At 45.5% G+C, this 17,866-nt stretch overlaps 1 protein-coding gene across 2 annotated transcripts in view; it reads left to right on the top strand.

The window, feature by feature from the left end:
- C17H16orf46 (chromosome 17 C16orf46 homolog) overlaps positions 1-17,791 on the top strand; it is a 21,294-nt gene extending 3,503 nt beyond the window's left edge. Inside the window, exons 1-5 of one of the 2 annotated variants that reach the window (XM_059383640.1) lie at positions 4,862-5,273; positions 8,434-8,520; positions 9,959-10,028; positions 11,522-11,769; positions 15,424-17,791. In XM_059383640.1, the coding sequence (XP_059239623.1) occupies positions 11,560-11,769; positions 15,424-16,419 (1,206 nt within the window). In that variant the 5' untranslated portion in view covers positions 4,862-5,273; positions 8,434-8,520; positions 9,959-10,028; positions 11,522-11,559 and the 3' untranslated portion in view covers positions 16,420-17,791. Of the gene's footprint in view, positions 1-4,861; positions 5,274-8,433; positions 8,521-9,958; positions 10,029-11,521; positions 11,770-15,423 lie in introns of those variants that run through there. The other variant, XM_059383641.1, reaches the window with a different exon arrangement.
- The last annotated feature ends 75 nt before the right edge of the window (positions 17,792-17,866 follow it).

Here is a 17,866-nt window from a genome sequence, read left to right as displayed (position 1 = left end):
TATTTGTATAATTATTCATCAACTTTTAATTATTAAAATTAATTTACTCTGCTTTGGAAATAAAAAAGAATGAGTAACAATTACATAGACTTACTCTTTTGTGAGGCGAACGTGATAACCACTACACTATAGAAACGAAGCACAGACTTACTCTTTTGTTTTGAAGTACTCTCACACATTACCTTCTTTGATGGTTACAGCAATATCCAGAGGTAGGTGGGACAGATCCATAACTACCATCATTTCAGAGAAAAGAAAGGTGGTGGAGAGGATAAGACACTTAAATATTCCTGTTCCATTCTTTATCAGTTCTTCGCTAATGTTACTATAAAAATACTGAAGTTGGAATGGGGTGGTAGGGAAGGAGGATCAATGCAAGCAAAAATGGCAATTCCAGCATGAAAGGACATCAGTGATTATCATCTGAAAGGAGATGGGCAGTTTATTATTCTCTCATCCTTTCCCAAAGACACACATTTGCTTTGTTAGGATCCCTGTGAGCTTTTTCAAAGAGCCAGTTATATGGCAAGTTGGTCTTTTGCTATTTAGAATATAGAACCATTTCAACCCTCATTTCTACTACAGTGCTGTCAAAAATAACAGGCGTTAGGGGCGCCTGGGTGGCTCAGTGGATTAAAGCCTCTGCCTTCAGCTCAGGTCATGATCTCAGGGTCCTGGGATCAAGCCCCGCATCGGGCTCTCCGCTCAGTGAGGAGCCTGCTTCCCTTCTCTCTCTGCCTGCCTCTCTGCCTACTTGTGATCTCTGTCAGTCAAATAAATAAATAAAATCTTTTAAAAAAATAACAGGTGTTGAACGGCCTTTCAAATGGTAAATCAGAGAATTTAATTTTTCTGACCTCATATTCCTTTTGAATGGTTTTGGTCTTAACAGTTTAAGAAAGGTTTTTTTGTTTTTTTGTTTTTTTAAGATTTTATTTATTTATTTGACAGAGAGAGATCACAAGTAGATGGAGAGAGAGGCAGGCAGAGAGAGAGAGGGAAGCAGGCTCCCCACCTAGCAGAGAGCCCGATGCGGGACTCGATCCCAGGACCCTGAGATCATGACCTGAGCCAAAGGCAGCGGCTTAACCCACTGAGCCACCCAGGCACCCTAAGAAAGGTTTTAGATAACATTTGCTAATAATTAAAATTCAAGAAATGGAACAGATTACCCTAGAGGTATTGCAAATTTTTATCACCTTAAAAATTTTATCACCTCCCAGAGTAAAGAAATAAATGACATTAAGTTTTAAGAAAGAAACTACTTGGAGCACCTGGGTGGCTCAGTCAGTTGAGCATCTGATTCTTGCGTTCAGCTTGGGTCATGGTTCTGGCATCAGCCTGCATGGGGCTCAGCCCTCATCAGAGAGTCTGCTTGAGGTTCTCACTCTGCCCCTCCCCCTGCTTCTGTGTTCTCTCTAAATAAATTTTTTTTTTTAAGATTTAATTTATTTGAGGGGCGCCTGGGTGGCTCAGTGGGTTAAGCCTCTGCCTTCGGCTCAGGTCATGGTCTCGGTCCTGGGATCGAGCCCCACATCGGGCTCTCTGCTCAGCAGGGAGCCTGCTTCCCCCTGTCTCTGCCTTCCTCTCTGCCTACTTGTGATCTCTGTCAAATAAATCTTTAAAAAAGAGAAAGATTTTATTGAGAGAGCATGAGTGGGGCAAAGAGGCAGAGGGAAAAGGAGCAGCCGACTCCCTGCAGAGCAGGACCCAGGCACCCCTAAATAAATATTTTTTTTAAATTATGCTTACTGTAACTTTCCTCATTACTGCTTAACAATCATGGCATTCGGGATCCCAGGGTGGCTCAGTTGCTTAAGCATCTGCCTTCGGCTCAGGTTATGATCCTAGGGTCCTGGGATGGAGCCTGGCACTAGGCTCTTTGCTCTGCAGGGAGCCTGATTCCCCATTGGTGCTTGCTCGATGGCTCTCTGACAAATAAAACTAAAAGCAAAAACAAAGTAGTCATTCTGTTCTTTCAGACCCAATCACACATGCTTTCCTCAGAAATGATCCTCACTTTACAAGGTGATTAAATTCTTTTCCTTGCAAATGGTTTTATTATTCACTACCTATCACCATCAGTATTTTCCCTTTCTAGGCCAGATTTAGTTTCACAGCAAAATTAAATAAAAAATACAGTTTTCATATATCTCTTGCCTCCATCTTTCTGCTTTTTTTTTTTTTTTTAATTTTATTTATTTGACAGAGATCACAAGTAGGCAGAGAGGCAGGCAGAGAGAGAGGAGGAAGCAGGCTCCCTGCTAAGCAGAGAGCCCGATGTGGGGCTCGATCCCAGGACCCTGGGATCATGACCCGAGCTGAAGGCAGAGGCTTTAACCCACTGAGCCACCCAGGTGCTCCCATCTTTCTGCTTTTGAAACATTCCTGGGCCAACTCTAGGATTTTATTCTACTAGGGCTTCTCATATCTTGATTCAGTCTATAATGGCTTTTTGTAATAATAACTGAACAGTTGTCCTTCAACGTTTCTGCTCAGTCGTGCTATCTGGTTTTTACCTGCTGAACTTCCAACAGTGATTACCACTAGCCCATTTTAAAGGCCCATTTAGGGGTGCCTGGGTCGCTCAGTGGGTTAAAGCTTTTGCCTTTGGCTCAGGTTATGAATCCAGGGTCCTGGGATCGACCCCCGCATTGGTCTCCCAGCTTAGTGGAGAGCCTGCTTCCTTTCCTCTCTCTGCCTGCTTCTCTGCCCTACCTGTCATCTCTGTCAATGGATAATAAAATCTTTCAAAAAAAAAAAAAAAGCCCATTTAAAAGCAAGGTGTGCAGGCAGTTATTGTTAAGGAAATCAGTTACCACCTTCCAACTTTCTGATGTGCTTAATGCAAACATGGTCACCGTCAAGTTTAAGAGTCATTTAGTAAAACTGTTTGTTAAAATGTTTGGTATACTTCCCAGAAACAGAAAGTAGCTTTAGTGAGTTGGTAACAAAGCCGCCTGCTAGTCAGGTGATTTCAAATTTTGTTTTCAGAAGTGAAGGAGGACCTAGCTGAACTGTCAGTAAAAAAATTTTTAACAGATTTCTGTGTGGAAAGGAGTTTTTAAAAACTTGAGAGACTGCTATAACAGAACCTCTTTCATATGCGTCTTCATATGAACAAGTTACCAGATTATACACGTTTTAAAAGAATAAAATTGGGCTGAATCGGTCTCATTCTAGCAACATGTGATACGTATCCACAGATAAAAGAATTGTGGAGGGGAGAACAGTGCCACCCATCTCACTGTGGTAACTTCCAGCAACATTAATAACTATCAACACATGTAATACATTCCTACTGTTTGTCAACTTAGTAGGAATAAGGACATTTCTCCATCTGGAAAAACAAGGCACTGCTTTATATTTTAGCCTTAGGGTCTTGAAGTTTCACTTTCAAGTTAGTTTTCTTTTGCACATCAAACTGACACGAGTACTCAGTAAGTCTTGACCATTTGATCATAAGTATGTTAGAATAAAGTTCTGTGTAGAAAGGAGAATCTGAATACAATTACGAATTTAAGAAGAAAGAAGAATTTGTTTTAATCAGTTCATATTTTTAAATAGATGTTGATGGGTATCAAACTGTCCTTAGATTTCAGTACTTTTCAAAGAGGGTTGTAACATTTTATTTTTAAGATTTTACTTAGAGAGAGAGAACATGAGCAGCAGAAGGGGCAGAGGTAGAGAATATCCAAGCAGACTCCCCGCTGGAGCAGAGCCCAGTGCAGAGCTCCTTCTCACAACCCACGAGATCAGGACCAAACCCAGACTGGGACGCTTAACTGCCTAAGCCACCCAAGTCCCCAGGGATGTGACACTTGTAAATGCCAACATCTATGATATTTTGCTACCATTTAAATTTATGAACGTTTTATGTTTTAAAAATGCGCAGTGAAGTAATGCAGTTTTGTACAATTGTTCTTAGAAGTCTGCAGGCATACCATTTCTTCCAGGTTGCGAGATACAAGACCCAAATGTGCATCTTTTAGGTAAAGAAATGACACCTAAAGGTCATATCCAGAAAAGTACGTTGTTCTAACTTCCTGTTAGATGTTAACTGTTACTACTGTTAACAGTAGTTTTTCTGTAGACTTTCCAGGGTAATTACGGGGGGGAGGGGGGCTTGTAAAAAAAAAAAAAGGTAATATATAGCTATCTTTCCAAATGCTTCTTAATCACAGTGCTATAAAAGACATGCAAATGCTTTTACACAACAGAAATACTCAGACTGAGAGGAAAACAACTGGAAAGCAGACCGGCTTTGGAATCAGACGTGAGTTGGGCCCAGGCTCCACCTGAGGAACTGCCTTGGGCCATGGGTTCCCACCCCCGGCTGCACTTCCGAGGCCTTCCAAAGTGCGAGGGCCAGAGGAGGGGAGGAGTGGGGAGCTTCGCCTCGTCTTCCACCAGTTCGCCCTCTGCCTTAAGGGGGCAGAGGCTACTTCCCTTCAGGGCTGTACCGCCACAGGGCAAGTTCCAGGAGCGCGCCGTGGCGCCGTCAGCGGATTCAAACTACCGCCCCGTCGAACAAGCCGGGAGTGGATTCCACTAGGAGGTTTCGGCCCACAGCCGCTCTCCAGAGTAGGGGTGGTTTGGGAACCGCCGGCAAAGCTGGAGACCTTTGTGGCTGCCGGGCATCTAGAGGGTGGAGGCCACGGCCGCCGCCGAGCACCCTACAACGCGCAGGGCAGCCCCCCTGCCTCCGCCCCAAGCACCCTCCGGCTCGATGGCAACAGAGCGGGGCGTGGCGCCCCGGGTCTCCGAGGGGAAGCCGGTCCGAGGACCCTCTCCAGCTCCACGGTCCGCGGGGCATCCGGCCGCGGCGTCGGCCTCGCAGCTGGGTCTCTCGCTTACCTCAAACGCGTCTTCCGGTGCCCACAGGAGGCGGCGATTCGTCAGGCGCCGCGGGCAGGTGCGCAGCTGCGCAGAGCCTGCCGGGAGCACGTGCCCACAGCCGTCAGCCAGCGTCGCCGCCCGCGCTCCGGCTTTGTTACGCCAGGAGGGCTCTGCATCACTTCTGCGACAGCCCCCCGCCGGTCCCGCCCCCAGCGCGTCCGTCACCCAGGGCAACTGTCGCCCTCGCCTCCCCGCGGAGACTTAGCTGTCCCGGGGCCTTGCATCCCGTGGGGCCCACAGAAGGGTGTGAGCGGCCGCCGCCGCTTCCCCGCCTCCGGGGCGAGGCCCCAGACCACTCCACAGGCGGCAGAGCGACAGGCCCCGCCGGGTCGGAAAGGAAGCTGCCCTCCGAGGCGGGAAGGCGAAAGCTTGAGGTAGTGTGGGCGGGGGCTGGCATAAGAGTGGGCGGGCCCCGGGGAGGAGCGGCGAGGAATGGGTGTGGCAGTGGGAGGGGCTGTTGAAAGGGCGGAGCCCTGGGGGGGAGGAGCCAAGGGAGGAAGGGGAAGGTCTCGTAGGTAAGGGGTTACGTTTCGCGGGAGAGGACAGCTCTTGAAAGAAGGGTAGGCATCTTTTGTGGCACGGCAGGAGCTGCTGGGTGACGTGGAGGAAGGATCTTGAAAGAAGGGAAGGAGCCTCGGGGAAGGGGAGGGGCCATTTTGAGAAAGGGAAGAGCCAGGTGTGAAGCGCCTGGGCTTTAGGAGCAACAGGTGGATTGTGTGTGTTTGATGACTTGTGCTTTCATGTAGACTTGTAAGCTGAGAAGACAGGCATTGCTTTACTATTTTATTACCAGAGCTAGGCATCTGATAGGCACTTAGCGAGGGAACGGGTGTGAGTGGAAAGAGCGGAAGGGTTGGAGACTGGGACTGCAGTAAAAACCCAAGCGGCTGATCTGGAGGGATGGTTGTATGAATCACGCCCATAGGATTCCTTCTATGGGTCATCGAAGCTGCTGTGCTCTGTGGGCGCGAAAGAAGCATAAGGAGCAAGATAATTAACGTAGAGAGATAAGATTTATACTCCTGAAAATGTGAACAGACTGTGCAAATTGAGTGGTGCATGTGCTTAACTTTGAGGCAGATTCAACTCCCTGCGGAGCTGTGTTCCAAAACTGTAAATTAGGTTGAAGCCTTCATATCATTTTCCTTTAGAAACTATATGACCAGTGATCAGCGTGCCCAAGACCCTCTTCCAAGACCTCTTTAACCACCTCATATGCCTGAAGCTTAGCTCTGTATTAAGAAACTTCGCTTCTACCATAGCTAACGGTGTTTCTGTTCATTGATTTCCTCACCCAACACATGTTGTTAAGGATCCACAGGACCGCCCATTCCGTATTCTAGTTGAGACTATGAGAAGCCTCTCTTTCCCAGGCTGAAATTCGGACGTAGATTCAAGATTCTTTTAAACCTGAAGCTTCCAGAAAGAAGTGGGCAGGGTGTAGGGCATGGTATAGAGCCAAGGAGATGGCAAGGAGTTTTAAGGGATCATAGTTTGCTTTTGACTTAAGTGTCCTGGGCTTTTCACCTCTCCTGGCCCATTAACACCCCCTCCTTAATTACCTGAGAATGTGTCAACCAGGTGTAGGAATCTAGAATAAGGCATTTGGAATCTGACTTTTTATATAAGCAATGGCAAATAGGTAGCATGTGTGTTACCACTCTTTATTCTCTAGCAGACATCATTAATCAACCACAGAACTCTTTCCTGCAGTGGCCAAGTCTTAACACCCTTTTCAATGCAGCGCTGTAGTTGTGTTGGGACTGTTTGGAACCAACAATCTTCTTCAAGCCTAAGATAGAGAGTAAATATTTTAAAAATTAATAGACATCAACATAAATGTGAATTTCTAAACTCTTGGTAGTCCTTTTTTTTAAAAAAAAAATGAAGTTTACCTAAATCGATGGATCACGAATCCTATAGATGAGATTTATATGCATAGGCCAAATAATTCTATACTTAGGTGAATTTGTAGCCGGTTGATAATTAGTAAATGCCCCAGTACAAGGGATAAACACATGGCATTATCCTTTACCCTCTCCTTGCCAATATTTTATCGGGGACTTAGAGGAAGTTACAGGAGGTATGCCTATCAAATTGCAAGTCTTAAAGTGGGAAGGAATGACCAAGCTGTGGGGAGTCACAGTCAGACTGACAAATATCTAAGCAGATTGGAATGATGTCCAAAACCAACAAGAGGAAATTTTGGAAAGATCCGATCCATCCAGAGGTCTATATCTAGTGAAAAAAAGGGGGGGCGGATAAATTTCTTGCTATTTTTAAAAAGGTTTTATTTATTTATTGGACAGAGATAGCGAGAGAGGGAACACAAGCAGGGGGAGTGGGAGAGGGAGAAACAGGCTTCCCGCTGAGGAGGGAGCCTAGTATGGGGCTTGATTCCAGGACTCTGAGATCATGACCTGAGCTGAAGGCAGATGCTTAACCATCTGAGCCACCCAGGTGCCCCAAAAAGAAAAAAAATTTTTTGAAGAAAATTAACAGCATGGATATGGAGTGAAAAAGGCAAGGATTATTAACAATTCATGTGGGAAAAAAATATAGAAGTTATAGATGACCTCCAGATCAGTGTTAACCAGGATTGAGATATTGCTTTTTTAAAAATGTAGCAATCTGGGGCGTCTGGGTGGCTCAGTGGGTTAAAACCTCTGCCTTCCGCTCAGATTATGATCCCAGGGTCCTGGGATTGAGCCCCACATAGGGTTCTCTGCTCAGCTGGGAGCTGGCTTCTTCCCCTCTCTCTGCCTGCTTCTCTGCCTACTTGTGATCTCTGCCTTCAAATAAATAAAATCTTCAAAAAAAATGTAGCAATCTTTGTTCAATTAATAGGTGTAGATTTCAGATCAAAGGGAGTCAGTTTTCAAAATAGGCATTTCTAGCCAGACCACATTTGAAATATTACCCTCATTTCCAGGTACTGTATTTTAATTATCTTTATAATTATACATTATCAGTAATTATACATTCTTAAGATGAGGGAATTTGAGATTCTTTTCTGAAGAAATAATAGCTGTCTTCAATTATTTTCAGGATTATCATGTCACTTTTGGGGGGAACACCGGGAACTGAGGAGCATGAGTTTCGGGGTTGCACGTGTCATTCTAATCTTTAGAGCTACTGGTGGAATGAAACAAGATGCTTGTAAAGTAATAAGCTCTCAGTTATATGATTGTAAAGCTCCACAGAAGTTGGAAAGTGGTATAGGATGACCTATTGATTGACTCCAAATCTGTAAACTAGACATAATTTTACTATCAGAAAATATGACTATTACATCCCTACAGATTTCTGCCTTTCAACAGAAAAGTAAGAATGCATACAAGAAATCACATATCCACTCTTGATATTGTTGATCTTTGATTGTTTCGTGTATACTTCTGTTTGTTGTCTCTTACATGAGCCAGAAGATAAGAATGGGCAATACAACTTGAAGGCATGGTTACTGGAGAAAAATTTTAAATGAAGATTGTTCTTTCCACTAACTCAATTCTTTTCTTTTCTTTTTTTTCTGATTAGGAAAAGACCGCCAACATTCTGTTTTAGTAGTGGAGCGTCTTAATCCAGTTTGAACACCAGTGTTACCGAGGAGCACCTAGCTATCTGGTATGCAGTAATCTGGCCATTTGACTAAGAATAGTCTGTTTACTGACTTCCCAGATGATTTTTTAGTGTTTGGTCATAAGGCATCAATACTGTTCCCATGATCTTCCCTTAAATGAATAAAGTACTTATAAAATGCAGTATTTATAACAAATGTGTGAAGTGCTTATAACAATGCCTGGCGCTCTCACTTTTATTATTTAATATTATCATTACCTGGCTTTCTTTTGGCATTTTGGAGTATAATGTGACTGGAACTTCTTCTGGTTTGGGAGTATAATGTGACTGGAACTTCTTCTGGTACCCTCACAGGGTCCAACTTCTTTCTATTGACTCCAAAATAGGGCCTTCCTCACTACCACATCTTTGGCCTCTGCCGTTTGTCTGTCTTGATACAGAGATTATATTGTCTTCCTCTCACATTTCACATATTCTCACGACATGTGAGAAATAGTTGAAGTTGCTGGAGATAGTTAACCTGACAGACATAAGAGTATGTGGAAACTTTTCATCCATTTCAAAGGGCTGGCTGGGAGCTGAGGCAACAGGCCATCTTCAGATCAATGACTCTTCAACCCTTTGCAGTGACAGACAGCTCTGTACCTCTGATGCAAGCCCTTTTCCTGAGAAAAATGCTTGAGCATTTTTCGAAGTGTCCTAGAGCTCCTCAAGTCCATTCATGGATGGGAAGGCTTCCCATCACAGAGCCTTGCTCTTGAGGGCAAAGTGAGGAGGACACGAGGGTGGAGGATATTGAGGGGGCAGGGAAACCTGTATTGGGGTCAGTATAAGGGAGATCTTCCTAATAGCGCTGCTGGATTATATAGGTTTTGAAGGTTGTGATGGCCAGACTTGGCCCAGACCAGTAAGAATCAGAATCTCTGTGGGTAGGGTTTGTGGCGTTATTCTAAGGTACAGCTAAGTTTGAGACCCAGTAAATTAGAGCCACTAGAACAGGTAGTTAGTTCTGTTAGCACCCTGCCAGCAGAGACGCTTCAAGCACAGAACTTTTTTCTTATTGACTTGAACATTCTAGCTATACTTAATCCCTCCTAAATATTACCTATTTCTTTGCTACATTAACCTCAAGTGCTTATTTATTTTCTTATTTAAATAAATGGCTTTGCTTTTGATTCTCTACTTTTTTTTTTTTTTTCCTTTTTAACTGTATACTTGTTAAGGCTTTGGGCTTTTGTGGTACAAGCAAATGGGTCATCCAGAAGAGAACACGACTGAGTTAGGAGCTTCTTGGGCCTGAGTAGTGACTGAAGTGAAATTTCACAAGATGAAAGGATCAGGCTAGTTTGTAGTCTAGTCCTTAATCATGCTATTCTTAGTAAACAGAATAGCGCTTCTGGGGGTTTAGCCACTTCTTTTTTTTTTTTTTTTTTTTTTTTTCCTTTTGGTTTAGCCACTTCTGATATCATTTTTTTCCTTTCAGATTTCTTTCATTTCCTCTGATCTCATATTGGAAACGATTAGGATGTCCAAAGATATTTGAACTTCCATAGGTAAATGGAACTTTATTTGCTTCAAAATGCTACTTTAAGCCTATGTGAAAAAGCCAAAATGGTAATTAAACAGATAATATTTTAAGAAGTTACTAATCTGTACCTCAATAGAAAACTTAATAAGTGGGTTTCTGGCTGGGCTCATTAGGGTGAGAGAAAGCCAAGTGTGTGGCCTCTGTGTCATTACAGGCAAGGAATCCTCCAGAAGGCCCTGGCTGCCCATCAGCATGCAGCCGGACCCCTGGAGGTCACTGTCTGGGCCCTGGGATTCATCTCTGTGGCTTGTGGGGTGCTCAGAAGGAGCCTCTGTCTGTAGGAAGGTGCTATAATCGTGCCCTTCTTAGAGATGAGCAAACAGACCCGGAAAATTGACTTGCCCAAGGTCATAGAGCTACTGATAGGATTGGAACTCTGGCTTTTGGGCATCCAAGTCTGTGCTCCTGATCAGGATGATAACCTTCCATGGGTGGTTCAGTCGTTTAAGCATCTGACTCTTGATTTCAGCTCAGCTCTTGATCTCAGGGCTGTGAGTTCAAGCCCTGCGTCAGGCTCCATGCTGGGTGTGGAGCCTACTAAAATCAAAAACAAAAATAAAAAGGATGACAACTTTCCTAAGTCTTTGGCTGATTATAAATGCCAAGCTGCATTTTTCAACCTGGACAAGCATCAGTGAAGGCTGGACAGTATCGCGTTCATCATCATTCCTGCTGAGACCATTACCACTGTGAACGGTACCAGTGTGCTGGGGCTGCCTTCACATAGGACAACAGACCAAAGACCATGGGGAAGCTTAACCAGCAGAAATGGATTGTTTCACCGTTCTGGAAGCTGGAAGTCTGAAATCAAGGTGTCAGCAGGCTTGGTTTCTTCCAAGGGCTATGAGGGAAGGATCTGCTCTAGGGCCCCTCTCCGTGGCTTACAGTCTTCTCCCTTAGACTCTTCCCATGGCCTCCCTCTCTGCATGTCTGTGCCAGATGTCCATTTTCATAAGGACCCAGTCATCCAGGCTGGACTGGGATGCGCACACTGACCCAGCCTAGACCACATGCTCCCCAGCCTCGACCGGTGTCCAGAGTTGCCAGGAAGGGAAAGAAGAGAAAGTGGCCAGGTCACACATGCCCACCACAGTTCCCATGGTGTTTGCACAGAAGCATCTGGACTTTTTTTGGAATGGAGGACAGGGGTGCTTAAACCTATATTCCTTGCCTCGCTCTACCCCATCACGAGGGATAAAGCCTCCACTAACATCTTCCTGTCCTCTTTTGTTCAATCCCAACTTTGGTCTTTAATTAAATCCATTAGTCTTTCCAAATAGCTGTATCTTTTATAGTATCAATATCTGGCAATGGCTGGTTTTGTAATATTTCTTACAGTCTATTCTGGAATGTGTCTTGTTGTTATTTTGCGTGAGTTATAGATTTAGGTTTTTTTTTCTTTCAGTTTTTAAGAAATGCATATTACAAACTAAGTTCAGCCTGCATTTCATGCTACAGGAAGAAGATGTTAAAAACCTTCAGCCCCAATCACAGTAATGGATCTCTGTCAGAAAAATGAGACGGAATCAGAAAATAGTGAAAATAATGAAATTCACAGCCCAGAAGAAACAGAATTAACCTATACTTGCCCGGATGAAAGAAGTGAAAAGAATCATGTTTGTTGTCTTCTCAGTATCAGTGACATTACGCTTGAACAAGATGAAAAAGCCATGGAATCTGTCATTGGAACGGGGTGGGAAGAAGCTGTGAGTATCTCCTTGACCGAGGTGCCTCGGGCATCTGTGTTTCAATGCCAGCCTTTCCTTTTACTTTTGCCAAAACTAGTTACTACCAAAAAATGTATAATCAACGAAACATAGAAACTCTAGGAATAGAGGTAAAATACACAGAATGGCAATAGCAGTACCTTTAATTGGGTATTTGCGGCCCATTAGTGTTGGCAAGTGCAGGACCAAATGCTTCCCGTACACCAATTCATTCAGCCTCTCAACAGCCCTAGGAGGCAGGTGTTAAGAACAGCCGCGATGTCACACAACTGCAGGTGAGGGAAAGGGGTGCTACTGGCATCTACCGGACAGAGGCCGGGGGTGCTGCTCCACATCCCACAGTGCCCAGGATGCCAGGACACCACAAGGAATGACCCAGCTCTGTCTTAGTTCAGGGATTCTCTAACAATACCATAGACTGGGGACATACGCAACAGACATTTATTTCTCACAGTCCAGAAGGCGGACCTCTGAGATCGGGGTGCCAGCATGGTTGAGTCCTGGTGGGGGATCCTCTTCCTGTTTTGTGCTCACATGGCCCTCCTTGGTGGTGCAAGTAGACCCTTTATCTCCACTTCCTCTTATAAGGGCACTAATCCCATTTTGAGGGCCCCACCCTCTTGACTTCATTAACCCTAATAACCTCCAAAGGCCCACCTCCAAGTACCATCACTTTGGGGATTTGGGCTTCAAAATAGGAATTTGGGGGGAGACAGTCATGCAATCCATAATGTGTCCCGTGCTGAGAATATGTTTGCTGCTCAGTCTGTTGGGGACGATCGTGCCACGCCACCTGCTCCCGCCTGCTGCCGGTTGCTCTTCACTCTCTGCACACCCGTCCTCCCTGGCTTCTCAGGCCACCTTGTCCCAAGTGTCAGGGGCCTGTCCCACCAAAGCCAGCTTCCTGCCCGGGCTTATGGCGCTTGATATTTCCTGAGCTGCTGCCGGGGACCGGTGGGCCAGCATTTAAATGAGGACAGAGAACACTTTGCTGGGAGCAGTTAGTGAGAGTTTCCTATGTTTGCAGAACCCAGGGGCCTCTCAGGATGGGGTGCCTCAGGACTGCATGTTTTTGACCCAGAGCAACCCAACTAACATTTAGCTTACCCGTGACAGCCCAACTGTGAGAACCAAAAGAGTCAGGGGTCATTGATCCCCATCTCTGGACTCAGATCCCCGCCAGACCACCGGAACACCCTGGAGACATAGATCCTCTATAGAGGCTCACCTGGGGTGTTTTTAAATCCACGTGCCCAGGTCCATCTTGTGAGTATGGTCTTAGTAGGCCATGGTGGGGCTCAGGAGTCTGGATTTTTCGGCAGCAGCTCAAGGTCAAACAAGTAGAGAACATTTGCTGGCTCCTCAGGTCCACCTGTTTAACAGATTAAATAGAACATCTGTAAACATCATAGAAAGATTAAAGTTCCAGAATTTAGATTTCCCTCAATAAGTATCCACCTGAATAAAAGCTGGCATGCTACAAAGCAGAGCCAGGAGACACATCCCCCCTTGTCTGGCCAGAGGAAGATGGTGGGGAGGGTGCAGGAGGGGCGCTCGGGAGCGTGGGATTTGTCTCGTTCGAAGCCACCTAAGGTAGAGAGGCCGGTTAGCCTGAGGATCTGTCAGTTAATGTGCTGAGACCCTTCTCTGCAAAAGCTGGAAAATCACCTGGAAGTCAGGGTCAAGAGCAGTGAGGTCTGAAGCAAGCAACATGGTCCTCTCGAAGACCCAGCACCAGCTCAACAGCACATGAAGGGACAGAGTTTCAGAACAGAAGGTGGAAGAGTAGGCTGGGAGAGGTGTCCTTAGGCATCTCAAGAGTTCAGCACAGGGCAGCGACCTTACAGCCCCCAAATATAATTGCCATCTAAGAATTAGGACTTGACTACGCCAAAGAAAATAGACGGGTTTTTTATTTGTTTGTTTGTTCGTTTTTGGTTGTCATATATTTGAGGTATCCCTGTGGCTTTGATAAGGGCCAGGACTTTGGAATAAGAAAGATCAGTTTCAGATTCACCACTTACAGACAGCTAACCTTGGGGAGGGCTCCTGTCCCCTAGCACCCAACTTCCTCATCTGTAAATTCTGGCCAGAGGGGTGTACAAGGAGAACAGGAATGCCCGATTCCGTGTCAGGCACTTACTAGCCTTTTTGAAAAAGCGATGCTTCCCATTTCGGAGTTTGGGGGACTGAGCACGTGTAGCAAGAGGGTGCAGAGGTCTGGAGTGAGTGATGATGGAGGGATGTTTTTGTGCAAGATGACTAGAGAGGCTGGCCCTGTGGTTAGGCCCAGGAGACATTGTGGTTCTCACAGCCTCTCACTGTCCCCTGCATGGGAATGCACAGACCTTCTGAATGTGCCAGAACTTACCATTGGCTATAGTAACATTTTGAAGGACAGTTTCCAACTCAGTATCCTGGACATCAGGATACCTAAATTACAGTGCTATGGCATGGGTTAAATGAACGAATGTCAATACCAGTGGATCCTTAGCTTGGTGCCTGAAACATGGTAGAAGCATGGGAAATATGTTTTTTGTTTGTTTGTTTTTTGTTTTTTGTTTTTACATATAAGGTTGCCAGATTTAGCAAACGAAGACACAGGATACCTGATTAAATTTGAATTTCGGTTAACAGTACCTATCATGTTTCCTATTAAGTGAGCCTCAAATGTGATCCTGATTTCTACCTGGCAACTCTGTTTAACTGTGACATTTGTGGCACGCTCAGCCAGGGGACTCTAGGTGTGGATGGATGGGGGGGGCAGGTTGCACAGGGGTGCTGGGGGTACCTGCCTCTGCTCCTTGTCTCTCCCTCCGGCCCCTCCACACAGCAGTCTCCTAAGGTGTGGTAACAGCCCGGCGGTCTGAGAGAGCTTAGGGAGATAAGTACAAACAGCTCTGATTTTTTTAAAGAGTCCTAACTTTATTTTTTAAATTTTTTTAAAATTTTTTAAAAGATTTTATTTATTTATTTGACAGAGAGAAATCACAAGTAGATGGAGAGGCAGGCAGAGAGAGAGAGAGAGGGAAGCAGGCTCCCTGCTGAGCAGAGAGCCCGATGCGGGACTCGATCCCAGGACCCTGAGATCATGACCTGAGCCGAAGGCAGCGGCTTAACCCACTGAGCCACCCAGGCGCCCTTACATTTTTTTTAAAAGATTTTATTTACTTATTTGACAGATAGAGATCACAAGTAGGCAGAGAGGCAAGCAGAGAGAGAGGAGGAAGCAGGCTCCCCGCTGAGCAGAGAGTCCGATCCCAGGACCCTGGGATCATGACCTAAGCCGAAGACAGAGGCCTTAACCCACTGAGTCACTCAGGCACCCCTCCTGACTTTATTTTAATGTGCATCTGAAAACATAAAGAGTCAGCACATCAAGATGGCCATTTATAGATGTTTTTGCTTAGTATTTTAGTTTTAAATCCAATTGCTAGTATTTTAGATTAACAGATACTGTTAAAAATGCTATTACTTTGAGGCTAAAATAGTATTAAAATTAAAAAAAAAAGGTGAGTCAATTTTAAGAGAAATACCAGTTCAGTTAGAATGGCCAAAATGGGGCTGTGGCCACAGCTGGACAGCTTGAGTTTGAGCAGCTCTGCCAGGAGTAACCTGCTGCTTTATTTGCAGGTCCAAGGCTGGGGAAGGACTTCTCCAACTGCCTGCATCTGGCCCAGGAAGAAGCTTAAAAAGGCGAGGGTGGGAGAAGGTGCCGGTAGCTGCTTACTCTGTGGCAGTCTCTCCCAAGGGAGCGCTGAGGCCAGGCCTCAGGTGGAGGCGGAGAAGTTGGGGTCAGGGGCTCCTGCTGAGGTGGGTCTGGAGAAGGATCAAGGCAGCCCCTCCCAGACTCGGGGAAAGTCTCTGGGCTCCACCACCGCCACCTCCAGGGAGGTTAGCAAGATCTGCTTTCCTCGCTGCGGTCAGGGAGAGAAAAAGAGTCTGCAAATAAAGGAGTTTATGTGGTGCAAGGAAGACTGGGCCACCCCTGAGGCTCTTAGGGGCAAGGACCCCAGAAGCCCCAGCAGAGGTCCCTCCATCTCAGACTCCTTGACTTCCAGGGCCCTTTTAGTTCTGCCTCCCCTGAAGGCTTCACTCCCAAATGGCTTGGATGTTCTGGGTAAGAAGAGTAAGAACTTCTTGCAGCCGGAGGAGAAGGTGCTGAGTGTGGAAAAGGATGAGTGTGTGGCTTGTGCATATGGATTGAAAACAGTTGATGGGAAAGGTGAAAAGAGACCCATTGAGCTGGCCAATCACCTCAAGGTCAATGACACACTGCCTTTTCCTCCCCGGGTGGCCCCGACATCCCTGCTGGCGCATCAGGAGCGGTGCTGCCTGCACTGGTCCCTCCTGCCTGAGAAAAACCTGGTGTGCCCTCCTGACCCCAGCAACGTGCGCTATCTCGCCACCGTGCGGCTTTTGCAGAAACACGGAGTACAGAACTACAAAGCCAAATTCAAAGCCAGGGAGCCAAGGCCTCCCGTCAACACTCAAAAGTGCATTCTCACGGAGGCCAAGCAGGAACACAGGCCCCAAACGTTGGAGACCAAAGTGTTCCCGAGAACTCTCTTGCCATCCCTCACCGTGAGCAGAGTTGTCATTCCTGTCTCTGCTCACAGACTGCTCTGAGTTGCCACAATAGAATTCCCTGGGAATCAGCACTGTTTGAATTCATTGATCCTCTCCCTGTCTCTTCCCTGCCCTGTCCCATCCTTTCTTTTCTTCTCTTCTTCCATACTCTTACCACGCACCCACCCTCCCCTTGCCTTTTTTTTTTTTTTCCAGTAGAACCAGGGGAAATGGAACTTCATGGTCTGAGTTTTGATTTATTCTCAAAACCCTCATATTTATGTGCCCTGCTTCCGTTGCTGAGCCATTTACAAAATGCAAACTGTAGAGCCAGTGTCAGCCTTTGCCTGCCTTATCTCTCTACTCCCCCTAGAAGCCAAGTGCATGGTGGGGACTCTGAAGGGCATCCCTCAGTGATGCCCTTGGCAGCCCCGTGCCAGTTGGCAGGGGCTCGCTCTGCCCCACTCTGGTGCCCTAAGCTAAGTGTAAGTGCTTATTTTCGATCAAATTGTATCCTGATCTTTTGAACCAGGCAAATATCTGTCTGTTGATTTCTTTTCTCTTGCAACAAAGATCTGAAACATTGTTTTAATAGAAAACTCCAGCCTGTGTCCAAATAAATATCCTTCTGTCCGAGGCATCATATGCTGATACCCATGGATATATCATATCCACTACTTGCTACATATCTCAGGGTTTCATATGCTTATGTGATAGCCTCATGCTAGTCTCCAGGTCTGCAAAAGTTTTAGCTACAGCTCTATAAGGTCCATCCTGGGAAGCAGGTTAAGAATAATTGTTTGAACAGAAAAGTCAGTGTAATTATAACTGTCACCCCACAAGCTTCCTCCAGCCTTACTTTACATCTAATTTCTGGGAACTTACAACCCCACACAGACACTTGTGGAATAGGGGTGTCACTTTCTCCTTCTGCCCTTCTTCTTCTCTCATTTTACCTATTCAATGCCTATTTCCTGAATTTGTATATAAACATTTGTAAATGAGTTATGTTTTAAGTGCCAAGTAAAAATGCTATGTAGAGAAGTGCTCTGAAAAACCATTTTGTAATATGAATAACCATTTAGCCACTCTGTAATTACATAGTTTGCATTTGCTTAAGTAGGTTGTACTTGAACTCTGGACTTCCTGTCCCCTAAATGATGGGTAGACAGAATATATGACTGTATTTCTAAACACCTGCTTTCCACAATTGGTCTTTGTAATGCCTTTTCTCTTAGTTTTAGATTTCTTTATTGTTTTGTGATTTATTTACAAAACACCAGAAATGCAGAAATGATAATAGTACAATGGTCATTAAAAAGGTGTGTTTTGCCTGTTGAGGTTGGTTACTTTTTTATAGTCTAGAAGTAATTTTTAGGTTCTACCCACCTCTTCTTCTCCGAGTGAAGAAACGATCTGGATTTTGCCTACAAGAAACTCTGACTTCAAGGCGCCTGGGTGGCTCAGTGGGTTAAAACCTCTGCCTTCGGCTCTGGTCATGATCTCA

This window comes from Mustela nigripes, chromosome 17 (genome assembly GCF_022355385.1).
Source record: "Mustela nigripes isolate SB6536 chromosome 17, MUSNIG.SB6536, whole genome shotgun sequence".
NCBI classification, from domain to species: domain Eukaryota; kingdom Metazoa; phylum Chordata; class Mammalia; order Carnivora; family Mustelidae; genus Mustela; species Mustela nigripes.
This window is presented reverse-complemented; position numbering and strand designations above follow the sequence as displayed.